This window comes from Solanum pennellii, chromosome 2 (genome assembly GCF_001406875.1).
Source record: "Solanum pennellii chromosome 2, SPENNV200".
In the NCBI taxonomy this organism is placed as follows: domain Eukaryota; kingdom Viridiplantae; phylum Streptophyta; class Magnoliopsida; order Solanales; family Solanaceae; genus Solanum; species Solanum pennellii.
In genome coordinates, this window is record NC_028638.1 from 54,393,819 (window position 1) to 54,412,257 (window position 18,439).

Here is an 18,439-nt window from a genome sequence, read left to right on the forward strand (position 1 = left end):
TAACTTGTCACACACACACACACACACACATATATATATATATATATATATATATATATATATATAAATATATATACTTTTAAATCATCTTTTTACTTTTGAAAGTGTTTGAACAATATAAAATAAGTCAAAATCAAAAGTAGGTCTCTCCATATTTTTTATATTTTTGAATTAAAAGTTATTTCAATTTAACTTTTTTATTTTTAACTTAAAAATTATTTTTTTTAAACCAATTCAAACAAAACCTAAATCATACTTCATTAATAAGGCATAAAAATATTTTAAGGCATCACGTTAATAAATGACGTTTTGGTTTTTACTTTACAAATGGATGTCTGCAACTACATGCTATTACAAAATTTCAAATACTCAGAATTATTCAAAGACCCACTAATCAATAATATTGCTAACTAGCTAGTCTTCAAAATAATCTTTTTCATATGTACAAACTAAACAGTCATGTTTTAGAGTTCATAAATTTTGAAATTACAATTTGATTTCTGGTGAATTTGAAATTGAAATTTTAAGCTAATCTCATAAGCATACACTGATTTCAAATCAAAACTTGAAATTGAGATTCAAACCATATATAGCCCTAGTACATACAAAGATGGAAAAATTACATAAATTAATACATTTTAGAAAATAATTACTGATTTTAGCGATATTTTTTATTTATTACCATTTATAGCAATGCTTTATTAAATCTGTAATATGTATTAAAAGTAAATTATGTATGCAATATATATGAATTATAATTGTTTTTTTTGAAATATATCATGTTTGTTTGGTAAAAAATTGTCACATTGTATTATAAGTGTATTAAAATATGTGATAAATGTATTATTCATCATTAAAATTTGTATTATGTGTGAATAATAAATTGTTCTTTGTAATATGTGTTAAACTTGTATTATAAATAAATTAAAAGTGATCAAGTGAAAAAAAAAATATTATTACGATAACTGATAAATATTTTTTTATTATAATATATATATATATATGTAAGTTTCCCTACAAAGATTTAGGCCAGGAAAGGATTATTTGGGCTTCAGGAAATTAGGCCGACGCGATACTCATAAGGCCGTCTACGACGTTCAACGGTTCAATTTACTGGGCTGGGCTTCGGCTTAAAAGAGCCCATTATAAGAGCCTAAATCTTACCGGAGTTTCCCGCCCATCTATTACTAGTTGTTCTTGCTAAAAATTTAAATTCTTATGCCACCACTTTTATTTAAAAAAAATTAATAGTAGTAGTTCAAATCTTCTCTCACGCTCCTCTTCTACCCCAGAACTTCGCCGGACTCCTTTTCTACTCCAGCACTTCGCTGGAGTTGACCTTCAGTAGCCAGTCTTTCGGTTCTTCTTTTCAGTACAGCCTAAAGCTATTCTCCGGGAGTAAAAATGGCCGTAGATAAGGAATTCTCGAACTCCCACGAATCCAATAATGAGTCATCTCATCCTGGATCTAGACCTCCGAGGCTATTCATTAAAGAGATGGTGATGAGAAACTTCAAATCTTATGCCGGCGAACAGCGCGTTGGCCCATTCCACAAGGTTAGGGTTTGCTTTTACACATTTTTCAGTAATTGAATATTTCAGGAATTAGGTGGTAATTGAATATTTTAGAAATTAAGTTAATTTCTTCTATGTAATAAAATTCTCCACTGTACAGAGTTTTTCTGCAGTCGTTGGTCCTAATGGTAGTGGAAAGAGTAATGTCATCGACGCAATGCTCTTCGTCTTCGGAAAGCGGGCCAAACAGGTAAGACTATGTTTTTTTTTTATTTCATGTTTTTTGGCACCTTGATTATGATAAAATTGGAAACTTCATTGTTATAACTTCTAAAATATTATTCTCTTGGTGAATAAAGTAATAGTTGACTATGCTACAAAATTAGTTGATCACTAGCTTAGTTACTTTGAAGTAAAACTCACTAACCTGTATGATTGGAAACTGCTGTTAGCTCTGCTAAGTTGGAGCTCGGGGAAAACTAGCCTTTTAAAATGGACCATTCCATCTGCATGCTTATTGAAATTTGAGCTTGAATGATTAACTCTGCAGATGCGTCTAAACAAAGTGTCAGAGCTCATCCACAATTCAAGTAACCACCAGAATTTGGAAAGTGCTGGCGTGTCTGTTCATTTTCAGGAAATAATAGATTTGGTAATTGTGGATTTTCCTCTTTCTGAGATAACTATTTAGAATCTGTGTTATATTTTAAGTGTTTCTTTTGTTTAAATAGGATGATGAGACATATGAGGCTGTTCGTGGAAGTGATTTTGTAATCACACGTGTGGCATTTCGAGATAATTCCTCTAAGTACTATATCAATGACCGGACAAGTAACTTTACAGAGGTCACTAAGATGTTGAAAGGGAAAGGGATTGATCTAGATAACAATCGATTTCTGATTCTTCAGGTCTATATTGTTTTTGTCATGTGATCTTTGTTAATTTCACAAATTTTGGATTCTTCATATGGAGATGGCCATGGAATTTTCAAAAATCCAAACTTCTCATAGAGATGTAGAAGTTTCTTGAACGAACCACACTAAATAGGTGGTTTTTTTGCAGGGTGAGGTTGAACAAATATCACTGATGAAGCCTAGAGGACAAGGACCACATGATGAAGGCTTTCTTGAGTATTTAGAGGATATTATCGGAACCGACAAATACGTTGAGAAGATTGATGAATCATTCAAGCAGTAAGTTCTCACTGTGAAATGATTTTCTTTTTGGCACAAAAAACGTTCTTACTTTCAAACTAAATCTTGTGATACCATAATAGTTATGCTGCTCTTTCCCTTACCAGTATGTTCTTTCCTTTCTCCCTTGTGTATGGTTTGCATCCTCATTCTTATAGCTTTGTATGTTAATTTACTCATGAGTGTGTTATGTGTACTCAGTAAGAAGATTATGTGCCTAAAAAGATGCACTTGATACCTCTAGAGTCTGCATTCACTATTTTTTGATGCTATCATAGGCTAGAAGTCCTCAATGAAAGAAGGTCTGGTGTTGTTCAAATGGTTAAGTTAGCTGAGAAAGAAAGAGATAACTTGGAGGTAAGATTAGACCATTACATAATTTATGATTTGTTGTGCTCTTAGAAATGTGTTTATGTTGTCCATTCCTTCAATAATAGGGAGTGAAGAATGATGCAGAAGCCTACATGCTTAAAGAATTATCACTTCTCAAATGGCAAGAGAAAGCAACAAAATTGGCTTTTGAAGATAATTCAACTCGAATTACGGAGATGCAGGCGAACATTTCTAGACAAGAAGAGATTCTTAAAAGTGAAAGGTGGCTTACTATATCTTCTGAGGGCTATGCAAGAACATAGTGCTTTTTTTCTTTGTTGTTTACTTGGAATAAATCTGGAACCTCCCTCCCTTCTTTGTTTTCCCTTAGTTTTGTTGCAAGAAAAGAGATGAACTCCTCTATCAGTGCCTGTTGTTACGTTTCTTCATTTCAATACAATCCCCCTTCGTTACAGTAGTGCTTTCATTCAACACTCCATGAATTTTTTTAAAAACTTTTCAGGGAGAAAATTAAGGAAAATAGCAAGTCATTGAAGGACCTTGAGTCAAAACATTCGAAGTTTCTGAAAAGACAAGAGGTATGGAGTACAAAGTGTGTATACCATTGCATATTATCCTGTAATTAAGAAAGAGGTGGTTTCCTTGGGAGGATGTAAGCATTACGATATTATGGTTTTAAATCTGACTATTACAATGGTCAAATAATTCAGATTTGTTTTGCTCAAAACTTGTAGGAGCTTGATAACAATCTGAGGCGCTGCAAGGATGAGTTCAAGGAATTTGAGAGGCAAGATGTAAAGTATCGAGAAGATTTGAATCACTTGAAGCAGAAGATAAAGAAACTGACTGATAAAATTGATAAGGTATGATTTGTTGAAAGTTGTACCTTAGATTACAAATAAATACATATTTGTTAAGAAGAGAATCTTAGTCACTCATAATCTTACTGTTTTTGTTTCATTTTGATAGGATTCTCGTAAGATTTCTGACACAACTAATGAGTGTGAGGAGTCTGCAAATCTTATTCCAAAATTGGAGAAAGATATTCCAGGCTTGCAACAACTTTTGGTGGATGAGGAGAAAATTTTAGAGGAAATTAAGGAGAATTCTAAAGGTAAAGTACTTGAATTAAGTGCTTGTTTGGAGGTTTGCATGTCAAATACTCTGAATTTGTCCTATTGCCATTATGCAACTATTACAATTAGTTTCTTTCAATTACACCTCAATTCCAATTAGTTGGGGTCGGCTATATTCTTATGCTTGTTTCTACATTATTCTGTCCAGTTAGGGATCTCTAGATCTCACACTTATCTCTGCATAAGGCCATAAGCATATAAGTTCCTGACCAGAATAAATACTTTTTAAGAACTTAAGATCAGAAGTAAGTATAACAGCAACATCAATTACTATTCCTTTTTCAAAATAATTGATATTGCTGTATCAGTTATAATGATATTTTCTCATAACTCTCGATCAGTACATATGAAAGTGGCATCACACTCAGAAGCCTTTCTGACTTTAAGCTCCAGGCCTGTTTCTCATTTTAAAGGTCTCTTTTCTATTAACTTCTTTAGATAATATTCCATTGGTTTGATAATTAATGGCTGTTCTTATTGGTGCTTTTGGGTAAGAGTTAGATGACTAACAATTTAAGTTATTACATAAGTTCACTTTTGCATCTAACCGTTGATGTTTATTGCTCATAGCAGCCTTATTTATTGGTCTAGCTCTAATATATCAAATATATCTCTCACTCTTGTACAATTGTTTCCAAATAGTTGAAACCGAGGCTTTCCGCAGTGAGCTTTCTGCTGTTCGGTCTGAATTAGAGCCTTGGGAAAAGCACTTAATTGAGCACAAGGGAAAGCTTGAAGTGGCATCAACTGAAAGTAAACTTTTGAGTGAGAAGGTATTTGCTGAATGTAACATTTAAGATCTCCTCTCTACTCTTACTCCGACAGCTCTTTTCCTTATAATATGATTCACTTACCCTATGAGATCTGCACTTTTTAACTGAAGCTGCATGAAGCATTTTAGTCATGACTTGTCTTGTTCCAACATGGAAGCTTAAAATGCCAAGGCATTACCTCATGTGAAGTTGTACTAGCAGTTTTTCAGAATAATACACACTTTTAAATTGCTTAGTCGGTCCTTAAGCTAGCTATTTAATATTTCACTCATGGGGTTAGTCATTAATGCTTTCAGCATGAGGCTGGTCGTGCTGCCTATATTGAAGCACAAGAGCAGATTGTGGAAATACAGAAACGAGTAGAGATAAAATCGGCAAGCACAAAAAACATCGCCAATGAGCTTGAGAAGAACAAGGTTAAAGCACTTGAGGCTCGAGCTGTTGAAAAGGTATGTGTTTTGAGTATCTCTAACATTTGTCATTTTAACCAGCTCTTGAATTTGTTCTGGGCTTGTGATGTACTTAACTGGTTGTAGGAATGCCTTCAAGAACAAGAAAGATTGATACCTCTTGAACAAGCGGCCAGACAAAAGCTTACTGAGCTTTCATCTGTCATGGAATCTGAAAAGAGCCAGGGATCTGTCCTAAAAGCAATAATGCATGCTAAGGAGGCAAATGTGATAGATGGCATATATGGTCGAATGGGTGACTTGGGTGCGATTGATGGTGAGAATATTTATGTCACATTTAAAACTAGTTCACGTTCTTTGCTTTATTTTTGTTTCATTTGTTGGCAGAGTTAAGCGAAATTAAGAGCTGAACTATAGCTCACATAATTTGAGCATAAATTACTGAATATTTTATTTTCCCACAGCAAAGTATGATGTTGCCATATCAACCGCATGTTCTGGGCTTGATTATATTGTTGTAGAAACTACAGCAGCAGCACAAGCATGCGTGGAGCTTCTTCGAAGCAAAACCCTTGGCGTAGCAACTTTCATGATTTTGGTATGTCTCCTTTAATTTTTGTAGCTTCTTAAACTATACACCCCCTTTGGAGAAGCTAACCAAGTGGTCTATAATTGGTTTGGAATCTCACTCTCTGTTGGACATGTGAAAGAACATTGCTGCAGTTTATCTAAAAAAAAAAGAATATGATTGCTGCAGTGGAAGTTAAATAAGAAGCTGGATCATAAAGACCTTCCGTGAGGATCACAGTACCTTGGTAGTTGGTAGTATTTTCCCGATGCTAGTTGGCTACAAAAAAGATGAAATTAAGCAAGTGGAATAAAGTATTGCATTCAAATACTAGATAAATCTCACATTATTTTTGGAGGTCAAATGTATTGGTTTAAACTAGAAAATGTGTAATTACCATTAAAAATTACACTTCCAAAATACTCATTGGTAAGGAGTCCCTGAAAAGTAAAATCATTGGTGTTATTTCAAATGTATATTTGATTTATACATATTTTTCGCAGGAAAAACAAGCTCATTATTTGCCTAAAATCAAAGAGAAAGTCAGAACGCCAGAAGGAGTCCCACGCCTTTTTGATTTGGTGAAAGTTCGAGATGAGAGGATGAAACTAGCATTTTTTGCTGCATTAGGAAATACAGTTGTTGCACAAGATATTGATCAGGTGATGTTTACATAATTCTTTTAATTCTTTCCTGATGAAATAAAACTGTTTTGACTATTTGGCTTGTCATACCATTTTTGGCTTGCTTGGTTAAATTATCTCTAGTCAACATTTTGACTGATTAGCAAATGCAGTGATTATTTTCTGTCGCCCAAATAAAAGATTGAGAAATTTAACACTTGGACCTCTTGAAATGTGATTTTAGCTAGGGTTCTCCAGTTATCTATTTTAGGACATACAATAACATGGAGATTTCAAATACTATTTTTGTAAGGTTTGCTGATCGCCATAATTGTACGTCAAGACTCAGACAATATGCATTATATGTATTTTCATTATTAGTCAGAATTGCTAGATCAAGAATTTGCGATACTGTTAATTGTACAGGCATCACGTATTGCCTACGGTGGGGACAGAGAGTTTCGCCGTGTTGTAACACTTGAAGGTGCTCTTTTTGAAAAATCTGGAACAATGAGTGGCGGAGGGGGCAAACCTCGTGGTGGTAAAATGGGCACATCTATCCGTGCTGCTAACGTTTCACCAGAGGCTATATCTGCTGCTGAAAATGAACTTTCACAGATCGCCGAAAACTTGGATAATGTACGCCAAAGAATTACTGATGCTGTGAAGTGTTATCAGGCCTCAGAGAAGGCTCTTTCTCTTGGCGAGATGGAATTAGCCAAATGCAAAAAAGAGGTCTGACATTCATGTTTTATTGATGTTATTTGCAATTCTTTTCTATGACTATTTTTAATCTCTCTTAACGCTTGTCTTGCACCATGAGAGCTAAATGCTTTTTTGGTTTCTGTACAGATTGACAGCCTGAAGTCCCAATGCGATGATCTAAAAAAGCAACTGGATTCCTTGAGAAGTGCATCAGAACCCAGTAAGGATGAAGTTAATAGATTGAAGGAACTCAAGAAAATCATTTCGGCTGAAGAAAAAGAAATGGACAGGCTTACACAGGGTTCAAAACAGCTGAAAGAGAAGGTGATAACATGTCTAGCAGTTTATCCTTTTCTTAAGACCATTTTATTATTAAGTTCAAGTGAAGCTAGCTCCAAAGGCTGTTTCAAAGTCCATTGTTTTATGTCTTCAGGCTTCAGAACTTCAAAATAAAATAGAGAATGCAGGTGGCGAGCAATTGAAAAATCAGAAGGCAAAGGTTACTAAAATACAATCTGTAAGTGGAAAACTGGCGCTTGTGCATGCTAAGTTTATGTGCTTTACTGTTAACACACTTTTTTTGCCCCACCGTAGGATATTGATAAAAAGAGCACAGAGATCAACCGTCGTAAGGTTCAGATTGAAACAGGACAGAAAATGATTAAAAAACTGACAAAGGGGATTGAGGAATCAAACAAAGAGAAGGAAAATCTTCTTGCTGAGAAGGAGAAGTTACTTTCCATCTTCAAAGAGGTCGAACAGAAAGCTTTTACTGTCCAGGAGGACTATAAAAAGATACAGGAGGTTTGTACCATTATTTCATGTTAAGATGTGCATCATATGATTGTGCAAGTTGCTTCAATTGTTTCTGCAAATTTCTATTTTTTTTCTAATGTTTTTGTTTTAATGATTTTTTAGCTCATTGATCAGCACAAAGGTACTCTGATTGATGCTAAAAATGAATATGAAAATTTGAAGAAGACTATGGATGAGATGCGGTCATCAGAGGTTCTATGGCACTCATTTTGACATTTTTTCTTCCTTCCATTTAAAAATGATTATGTAATCTAATGCAAGTGGAGCTGCAGGTAGATGCTGAATACAAGTTACAAGATATGAAGAAGGTTTATAAAGATTTGGAACTCAAAGGGAAAGGATACAAGAAAAAACTCGATGATTTGCATACTGCTCTGTCAAAGCATATTGAGCAGTAAGTCCTGGAGATTTCTTTCCGAGGCAAAACATGTCATCACATTGTCAGCTTCCAATCTCTTTCTGATACACATGGACCCCCTCATCTGTTATCTTTCTTTTTGTTTGTAATATTGTCTTGCATTTCTTTATCTGTGTATAGAATTCAAAAAGACTTGGTGGACCCGGAAAAGCTTCAGGCAACTCTAAGTGATGTTACTCTTGGTCAGACTTGTGATCTTAAGAAAGCTCTTGAGACAGTTTCACTTCTAGAGTCTCAACTCAAAGAGATGAACCCAAATCTTGACTCGATTTCTGAGTAAGCTCTTGTACTCATTTATAGAGAAGCTTGTAGCATGACTATGTTTCTTGATATTAATTGCTAATAGTCTCTACTGTCACTAGGTATCGGAAAAAAGTATCTGTGTACAATGAAAGAGTTCAAGAGCTTAATTCTGTTACTTTAGAGCGTGATGATATTAAAAAACAATATGATGAGTGGAGAAAGAGAAGGTAAGTTTCGTCCATCCTACAACCTAGATTTCTCTCTTCCATATGCCAATGCTTTTCCTTCATTAGCTTACAACATCTCTGTAGGTTGGATGAGTTCATGGAGGGCTTTAATACCATATCTTTAAAACTTAAAGAAATGTATCAGGTATTCAGCTCATTTTTTGACTTGTTTTTTATATGAAAGCTTTCCCCATATAATACTAGAGTTGAATTTCATCTGGATCAGTGATTATGCCATTTATAATTTTAGTGTAGAGGAGTGAAGTGTGCTTTAGCAAAGATAGTAGGGTATATATTTTGTTTTCTTTTTTTGTCTCCCGCTGAGTTCTGAACTTGAGACCTTAGGGCTCAACCACTTTATGGACCACTAGGCCACACCCTTGGGTGCGATTGTTTCCTGTTCTTAATCCTGTAGTTGCATGTATCAGGTATTCAGCTCCTTTATGACTTGTTTTCTTATATTAAAGTTTTTCCCATCTAGTACTCGAGTTGAATTTCTTCTGGGTAAGTGATTATGTCACTTTATATTGTACATCATCCTGATTGTTTTCCTTTTATTAATCCTGCAGTCGGGCATCTTCTTCTTATTTCTTGTCATGTCTGATTTGGATATTTGCTCATATTTCTGGTGCATGGACTGCTTTGTTTAAAAATTGGGATTATGTTGTGTGCCAAAATTTCTTCCCATGTTATGGAAAAGCAAATATGTTGATGGTTATCCTTCTGGGTTTTGGGGACTCTTTTAGTTCATGATATACACTGGTTAACCATTTATAAGTAAAAGAACGTTTTAAATAAAATAGCAAATTGTTATTAAAAAAATAAAAAAGCAAATTGTAAAGTTATTACCTGCATGAAAATATACCCCTTTATTAATAGTGTATTACTTCTTTTGGTAATCTCCCAGATGATCACCCTTGGAGGCGACGCAGAACTAGAATTAGTGGATTCTCTTGATCCGTTTTCTGAAGGTGTTGTTTTCAGTGTTAGACCTCCAAAGAAGAGCTGGAAGAATATTGCTAACTTATCAGGTGGTGAAAAGGTGAGTGTCAAGAGTGGCTATGTGTTTGTATGTTACTGAAACATTATATCAAAGCAATCCGGTCTCTAATAGCAATGTTAATTTCAGACCCTCAGCTCATTGGCTCTTGTTTTTGCACTCCACCATTATAAACCCACTCCACTTTATGTGATGGATGAGATTGATGCTGCTTTAGGTATGTTCTTTTTCTGCTTATTACATTTGGCTAACAAAGATCAAGCTCCCAATATTTCATGCTTTCTTTGTGGTTTCCTTGTATGTCACAGATTTTAAGAATGTCTCGATTGTTGGGCATTATGTGAAGGACAGAACTAAAGATGCACAGTTCATAATCATAAGGTACTGTATTGGCGTATGTCCGATTCAAAGAAACAAGCACTAAGAAGCTATAGTTATCTAATTTTTGTTTTGATGATATGCAGCCTTAGAAACAATATGTTTGAGCTAGCAGATCGGCTAGTTGGTATCTACAAAACAGATAACTGCACCAAGAGCATTACTATCAATCCTGGAAGCTTTGTAGTTTCTCAAAAAGCTGCTTGAGGCTGTTTTAGAATTTCTGATCGCTTTCTTTTATCTTCCCTGTGCTGACAAGAATCTGGTTGATTAACACCTTAAGCTAACATGGTGAGTTCTGTATTTTGTTGGAAGTCATTGTAATATGTATAGTTCATCTAATGAGTTACGGAATACTTACAGATATGATTAATGAAAGTTTGTGTTTGTAGTTAATGGCTTCTTTCTATTAGAATATATTTTTACACACATTGGGGACAGTCAAATTTTGATGTTGCACAACACTAATGGGAGTATTTCTGAGTGTCACAATTTCAATTTTACTTGAAGATTATAGGCACTTGTACAAAACTTGGATTTGAGTTGGTGGTTGTGAGTACGCTTTACTGTAGTTCCAGTGATCCCACTCTTAGTAACTGGTTCAGATACAACTGACAGGATTAGAACGGCATTTGTAAACGTATTTGATTAATTTAAGTTCTACAATATAGTAATAACTGTTGTTGAAGACTAATGACAGTGGTTTGCGTGTACCAACACACTTCATATCAATTAATTTTCAGTTGATGTCGCTGCCATGGTAACAACAGTCAGAACAATAATAATTATTTTAGAATATTTGACGAAAAAGATATTATATATGTGACTTGTGACCCTAAAGCCACAGGTATGATTTTGGAGTCATTTATGTTTCAGATTGTTTTCAGTTATGCGACTTGTTTCCCTATTGCCACATGTACGGTTTTAGTTTCTGTGCAGTAGCCAGTATGTGTTACTCCCAAGTCCCATTACTATTACAGGAACAGTAAGTTAACAATTATCTAAATATAAAGTTTGAATATGCACCAAAGGTGTTAGACGCAATTGACCTGATCCACGATTATCTTTCTTATTCCGTTTTGAGGTAAGAGCAGACAAGTAATGACATGGCATCCTCTTAGTTTAATTTCTTGTCTAGGCTCCACATGTTTTCTCATATAAGTTAGTGCCTAGTGGAACGAATGCTTAGATTTACCTCCATAAAAAAATGGAGGTGACTCGTGTAAATCGCCTTGCGCCTAATGGAAACGGCCCCAACCTTAACTGATTGCCTCTTCAAAAGTCAATTCTCATTTCTTATCTTATTATGTTGACATTTAATAAAGTTTTCAGTGTACCTAATCTTATCATAGAGAACTTTCCTAGCAGTTTTCATTATGATTCTTTCAACCTTCCTGTCAATAACCAAGATTCTAGCAAAAGAATTTATAATTTAATTAATAACACCTTTCGTATGTGGAGCAACGAGTCACTTCTTAGTGGAGGGACATGCTGCATGCAGCCTTTTTTATGATTTCAACAAAAACAATCGCAAAAGTTCAATGAATCCTTAATTTCATATAAGACAAGGATTATTCAGGCTAAGATTTGGAAATCTCAGATATTATCATTTGCTTCTCGGCGTGACATGATTCAAACAGTAGCGTCATGACTCATGGTTGTATTATAATATTGACCAAGTAAAATTTCTTAATTTGTAAATATTATAAACTTATGGTTTGTAATAATGCACAGTTTAAGTATGCTCACCAACTGCGTTATGAGCCACGTTTTGTCCTCCTGCTGAGAAAGTTGAAAACCCCTCAACTAAAAACTATCAATACAGTGACCAACTAACAACTATTGTACGTATAATCTAGTCAACGGAAGCAAGCTCCTTCAATTGGATAACTTCCCTGCACGCATTTCCAGCCCCAAATTAAGAAAATAATTAAGTCGGAATCATATATCCGTCCCAATTTATGTGATTTGAGAAAAAGTTTAGTAAAAGAAAAGCTAACTTTTGAAATCCATGATCTAAAACAAGTCATAGATATATGTATATCTATAAAATCATTTCAAAATTAAATTATTATTAAATATAAAAAAATGTTATAGTATTTTTTTTAGACGGACTAAAAAGGAAGCTGGGTAATATAAATTAGCACAGAGGCAGTACTCTCAAACCAATCTTGCTCCTTCGTTAACAAAAAACTTCAAAGTTTCTGCTTGTCTTTGGATCCCTGAAATGACACCGTTATCGAACTGTTGGCTTTTGATTGAACTATACGTGATCCCACATGGATATTTAAAGTGGTATTTTTTGAGTTTCTATATCCACCCTTTTCTTCTTCCTCTCTGCCAACTTTATCGTTGGATCAAAGTGTTACAAAAATTTCTATTAACCTTCATCCTTTTTGTTTATAAGTCCTCTTGTTTCTTAATTTCATATCTTCCAAAATTGTGCAAATTCTGCGTTCTCCTCTTCAAGAAGTGTAACTTCATCTTACTAAATAGAAAAAATCATCATAACCCTATTGAAGAAGCTGATGAGTACTATGATGCCATACCAAATACTGAAAACCAAAATGAAATCATCCTTTATACGAGTTTGAACATGAGAGGAAGTTCTGGTGAATCATACGAAACCATCCATCATTTTAACATGAAAAATAAATCGTATGATGACACAATCTACGTATATGATTTTCAAACTAGAGTCTCTCAAATGTTCGATAAAAATCACAAGATTAGTTCGTTTGTTGAACCTAATCAAGGTGAGTTTATGGAACTTGATGAAGATCATGAAAAGGAATATCCTACTGAAGTAGTAACCGACTGTTGTTCAGTCATTTCTTCTGTCGATGAAAAGACGAATTTATTTGATAACTATAATACTGTCCCTTTATCTCCTGGTTCAGTTTTATCTGAAACAGAGCTGGAACTTGAGTTTTCCCTATCGAGTTCTGTATCCAGTTTGTCACCAGGTATTGATGGTCGCGGGTTTGACGAATATTTTCCATCTCCTATTAGTTCTAATTTGTCGTCCCCTTTGGATTATGGCACGATGAACCAAAATTTTCCGTCACTTAATAGCTATACAAATGATATGGAAATGGATCAACAGCTGGTTCATGAGTATACAAATTGTGCAGAGGAAGAAGTAGATTTGTTATACAAGAAGTATGCTGAAAGAATGAGCTGGTTTGATGTTCTCAATCATGAAAGGCTATGTGCCTTAAGTGAGTTTCTCCTTTTGCCCAATTACTTGTTCTTATACTATAATCATGTTGTTTTGGCCAACTTTTGCACAACTCGATTAGTTGACAGATATAGATTAACACTATATATTGGGAAGTTGGAAGGAAATGACCTAGCCTTTTTTTTTTTTCCGCTATTGGATATTGAATCCTGGTCTGTCATATGCATGATTTTCTCCGAGTTAATTATAGACCAGTAGGCCACATCTGGGGACTGGATACAAATTTTTTTATCATATAAATATGTGTTTTTTTGATACTATAGTATGCTTAAGTAATCCTTAACAATTTTATTAATTGTTGGTTATATATTAATTAGATGCAGTATTGAGGAAGCACTTGTCAAGTCCAAATTCATTTGAGTATGAAATGGAGCCTACAGTTGGTTTGCCTGTCCAATATAGTTCATTGAGCAAAATGGATAGAAAAAGACTTGTGAGGAACTTAGAGAGTGATTTGGAGTTGGTTTATGTGGCACAATCATGTTTGTCATGGGAAGCACTTCATCATCAGTATAAAAAAGTAAAGGCTCTTTGTGGTTCAACTTCAAAAAATGGGGTCTTTTATGGTAATGTAGCAGCAAGATTTCAGAAATTCCAAGTATTGCTAGAAAGATTTGTGGAAGATGATAGCTGTGGAGGCAAAAGGCATTTGAATTATGTTCATACAAGATTTTCCCAAAAGAATCTCCTCCAAGTTCCAGAGGTTTCTGGTAATCTTTTGTCTCTTAAAACATTTTTTTGAAGAGTTCAACTTCTATAGATTAACCGCGTAAAAGAATTGTTACATTTCCAACAACATATATAATGAAATTGCTATTGTCTGAAAAAGACTGTTTCTCTAAACCCCCAGCTCATGACGTAACACATAATTGTTACATTTCCAAGTCACCTAAACTAAATATCAATTTCAAGCTCTCATTCATCAGTAACTTCAAAAATGATAAATTACCTGCTAAATATATTGAGTGTTGTTGTATACTTTCAATATTTATAAATTAGGGGTTGAGCTGAAAGATCACCTAAAAATATGATAGCGAAGAAGATCCAACCTTTCAGTTTGTATTTAATAATCAACTAGATATATATATATAAGTAACTAAATCCAAAATCTAGTTACTAATTCTTGATGTCGCTATTCTTAAATTTAATTAGACCCTCTAATTTTGACTTGCATGGCAAGTTGATATTCATTAGTACGTCGCTTATCTAGTTCTTACGTGTAACGACTAGATCTCCATTTCTTGTAGGAGTATTAATTAACACTTTGATAGAGAACTTCTTTCATTAATAAAAATAATTACTACTTATATGTAAAAAAAATTGAGTAGACCCAGTGTCTTCTACCTTAGCTAATACAACTTTTTTTAGTTACGAGCTTATACGAATTAAATAGTATTTTATTTTGGGGACATGCAATTTCGGTAATTACAAAATTAGTATTAAGAAGATCTCAGTCGCCATTGGTTTATTCTGCTGCTAAAAGGGGAGAAATTCACTCCCCCACCTAATACTACCTAAATTGTTTATTTCGTACGTTGCCTTCCTATATACCCAAGAAATTACTACTTAATTATCGTCAAGTATTTTATAAGAGCTCTCTTATTCTAACATCTTAAGATTACAAGTCCTACACGTTATTAATGAAAAATATTATTAGTGTTAGAAAAAAGATAAAAGAACAGATTTCTTTTAAGGATATTTAAGACTATATGCAATAATATTTTTATGTAATATATATGTTTTATTCGGAACTGAATAAATTATATGTCGATTTTGAAATTCAGAATTCATAAATTTAAAATTTTGTAGGATACGTAGAATCAAATGAAAGAGTGGATGGAGGAATAATGAAGCCAATAGAAGTGCTAAAGGCCATTGAGAAATGCATATATGCTTTTTGGTTTTATGTAAGAAGAGATTGCAAGAAAAAGAAGAAATTTTTGTGGAGTCAATCTCGTGTTGAAGACCCCAGAGACATACTGCTCCTGCCTGACTTAACTAGGAAACTTCAAATGGTACGCCTCTGATAATATTTTTAATAACATAAGTCATTTTGTGGTGTAATTGGTTTTTTAATATTTTGTAACTGAAGATGATTTATCTTTTTTTTTTGTTGGTTATGGTGAAGAAAGAGTTGTGGATGAAGGATGTGAAAGGTAAGAGAAAATGTTGGCTTAGAAGAGCAAAAAAGGGTGAAGAAGAAGAGTTGAACAAAATAGAGTTAGTGTTGACATTGATAGAGATGAAGCTGGTATCAAGGATTCTCCATATGTCCATTATTTCTACATCTCATTTCAAATGGTGCCAACAAAAGCTAGATAATATAGAGTTCAAAAATGGTCACATTTTAAGGAGCCCAACTATCCTACCGCTGTTTCCATCTTGATTAGATCACATCAAATTTTATTTTTATTTAGAAAACTAGATTGTATATAGTTAAGCATACTTGTTCTTCTTCTACAAAGAGTGCACGCATGTCATGTAAATCTAGTACAATGAGCTTCTTTCTTTTGGGATAGCTATATCAATGATAATTAATGTGCACCTTAAATAAAATACTGCTAAAATCTTTATTGAAATTAGTAAATAGACATTTTATTATTGTTATAGGCTTTAGAAACGTTTATAGAGAAAGAGCTAATTCTTATGACAAACTGAATATATGAAATAACATTATCGGTATTGTTTACATAATTACATTTTATGGGGTATAGTTTAATTTATTATGTAGTTTTTTATTTTGTATAAAATGTTTTTTAAAAATTTGTACTATATTTTACTTTTCCATTAAATAGTAACCATACCCCTAAATATGGTAACAAACATTTATATAATCTCCATAATTTACTAAACATTCAAAATCAAATATTTTCTAAAAATAGAATTCTATTGCGACTGAAAATCCATACAAACTTGTTTCTGGGAAACTAAACTTTTTAATGTATATAAAATTTATATACGAATGTAATTAAATTGAATACCAATTGTTTTATTTGCACCAAATTGTAAAGTCATTGTTATATATATATATACACAATTAAAATATAAATTACAGTAATTGTATATACACAAATTTCTCAAATAGTTTTGTATAATTGTACCAAATTTTTTAAAATAACTACTTTTATATATATATAACTATTTGAATATAAAAAAATATATATATAGATAAACAAAGTTTATATACTTTAATGACATTTTAACTATTTATGTTAACTAATTATTGCTGGATATTGTTTTTAGCTTAGTAATATATTTTTTTGGGGCATATATCAACTTTTTTATGCTAATAATAATACCCCAAAATCATAGTTATTAATTTTGGAGGACACGTGTAAACATATAAATTAAAACATACTTTCTCTCTCACTATACTTGTTAAATATTTTTTAATTTAATTCCTTTTTAATTGTTGTTTTTTGACAAATAATTTTAAATAAATATTTTAAAAAATAAAGCAAATAAACATATTTAAAATTCTAATATTAATTACGATAAAATAATAAACTTAATACCATACCAATCATTATCCGTCAAGTAAAAAATTGATAAAAGTAAAAAGTGATGAAAAAGGAGTAACAAAACAAAACAGTAATAGAGCATAATCATTGGATAGTAAATGCAAAGCAGAATCATACTCACAATTCTATTTGTCCTCACGATTAAGAAAAATAATGCTCCGTTCGTTTTAAAAAGAATATTTTTATTTTTTTTTATTTATTTAAAAAAAATAATTTTTTTAATAATATTTTAAATTTAATTTTCCACGTGATATATTTAAGACCACAAGATTAATAAACATTTTAATATATTTGACATAACTTTAATTTAGAATCACAAAATTAAAAATATTTTTTCTTTTCTTAAATTTCGTTCAAAATCAAATCAGACTATTCTTTTTGAAACGTTAGGAGTATATGGTAGTGGAGTACCTTTTAACTTTTCTCTTTTGATCTTCTTTTTATCATCCACACTAGCTTAAGCTTGTTATCTTTTCTTTAGTCTCCATAGAAAGGCCTACTTTTATGTTATCTACTTGTCCTCGCATTACAAAAACAACTTTCATTGTAAGGTAGAATGTTTTTGGAGTCCTTTTTCTTTTTCAATAGTTACTCGTCTTTTTTTTTTAAATAAATAAAAAAAAAGACGTAAGATTTTAATTCTGTTGACAATGTAAAAAATTTGTTAGTATTAATTTAATCAAAAAAATTGTTATATATATGTTTTAGATAATTATTCATAATAATAAGTATTAAAAATAAAACCCTAAGGCAAAACTTACCTTTGCTTTTATGCGGTAGAAAAATCATTTTGAATTGTCACGATTGCTTGAAAAAAATTAGTTAAATCATCGATGGAATAAAGGGAAAGAGTGCTTGATGAACCTTTCAAACAACACCACTTCACCGAAATAGGTTAAAAAGAAGAATATTATGACAATAAAGTAACAAGATAAATACATCAATAAAATAACTTGTAATAAATAATAAACCACGTATATTACCAAATATATATACTAATAATGTATAATGAACAATAGTTGTGTATATAAATAGAATTCCAAAAAGACAAAGTTGATAAAATTATAACTTTAACCGGTTGATTACATAGTTGAATACATAGATTTTCAATCTGTTGGCGAGACTTGATTCTTGACATTACACATAAAATTGCAATTATAAATAGAAAATATGAAAAACTATAATTTTATCAAAGAAAGAACAGCTTTGTTCCTCTTAATTATTCCTTCTTATTAGTTTCTATATAAACTTTTTTTTTTGTTTAAATTATTTGATTATTGAGAAAGAAATTGAATATCTAAAACAAACACAAAATATATCATTTTTTATATAGCGATAA

General features: G+C 32.4%; 2 protein-coding genes across 2 annotated transcripts; both read left to right on the forward strand.

Moving 5' to 3' along the window:
• The first annotated feature begins 1,220 nt into the window (after window positions 1–1,220).
• LOC107011712 (structural maintenance of chromosomes protein 4) lies at window positions 1,221–10,734 on the forward strand. The gene is made up of 28 exons (XM_015211318.2): window positions 1,221–1,557; window positions 1,676–1,765; window positions 2,066–2,167; window positions 2,247–2,423; window positions 2,578–2,708; window positions 2,987–3,065; window positions 3,146–3,303; window positions 3,544–3,619; window positions 3,776–3,904; window positions 4,011–4,155; window positions 4,820–4,950; window positions 5,247–5,399; window positions 5,487–5,676; window positions 5,825–5,958; window positions 6,432–6,590; window positions 6,978–7,286; window positions 7,404–7,580; window positions 7,690–7,773; window positions 7,851–8,060; window positions 8,175–8,264; window positions 8,345–8,466; window positions 8,611–8,766; window positions 8,853–8,960; window positions 9,045–9,105; window positions 9,868–10,002; window positions 10,090–10,177; window positions 10,269–10,341; window positions 10,425–10,734. The coding sequence occupies exons 1-28, from the start codon at window positions 1,405–1,407 to the stop codon at window positions 10,543–10,545; spliced, it is 3,741 nt and encodes a 1,246-aa protein (XP_015066804.1). The 5' UTR covers window positions 1,221–1,404; the 3' UTR covers window positions 10,546–10,734.
• Window positions 10,735–12,541: 1,807 nt separating this feature from the next.
• LOC107010707 lies at window positions 12,542–16,054 on the forward strand. Its single transcript, XM_015209994.2, has 4 exons — window positions 12,542–13,559; window positions 13,897–14,289; window positions 15,389–15,594; window positions 15,708–16,054. The coding sequence occupies exons 1-4, from the start codon at window positions 12,566–12,568 to the stop codon at window positions 15,963–15,965; spliced, it is 1,851 nt and encodes a 616-aa protein (XP_015065480.1). The 5' UTR covers window positions 12,542–12,565; the 3' UTR covers window positions 15,966–16,054.
• The last annotated feature ends 2,385 nt before the right edge of the window (window positions 16,055–18,439 follow it).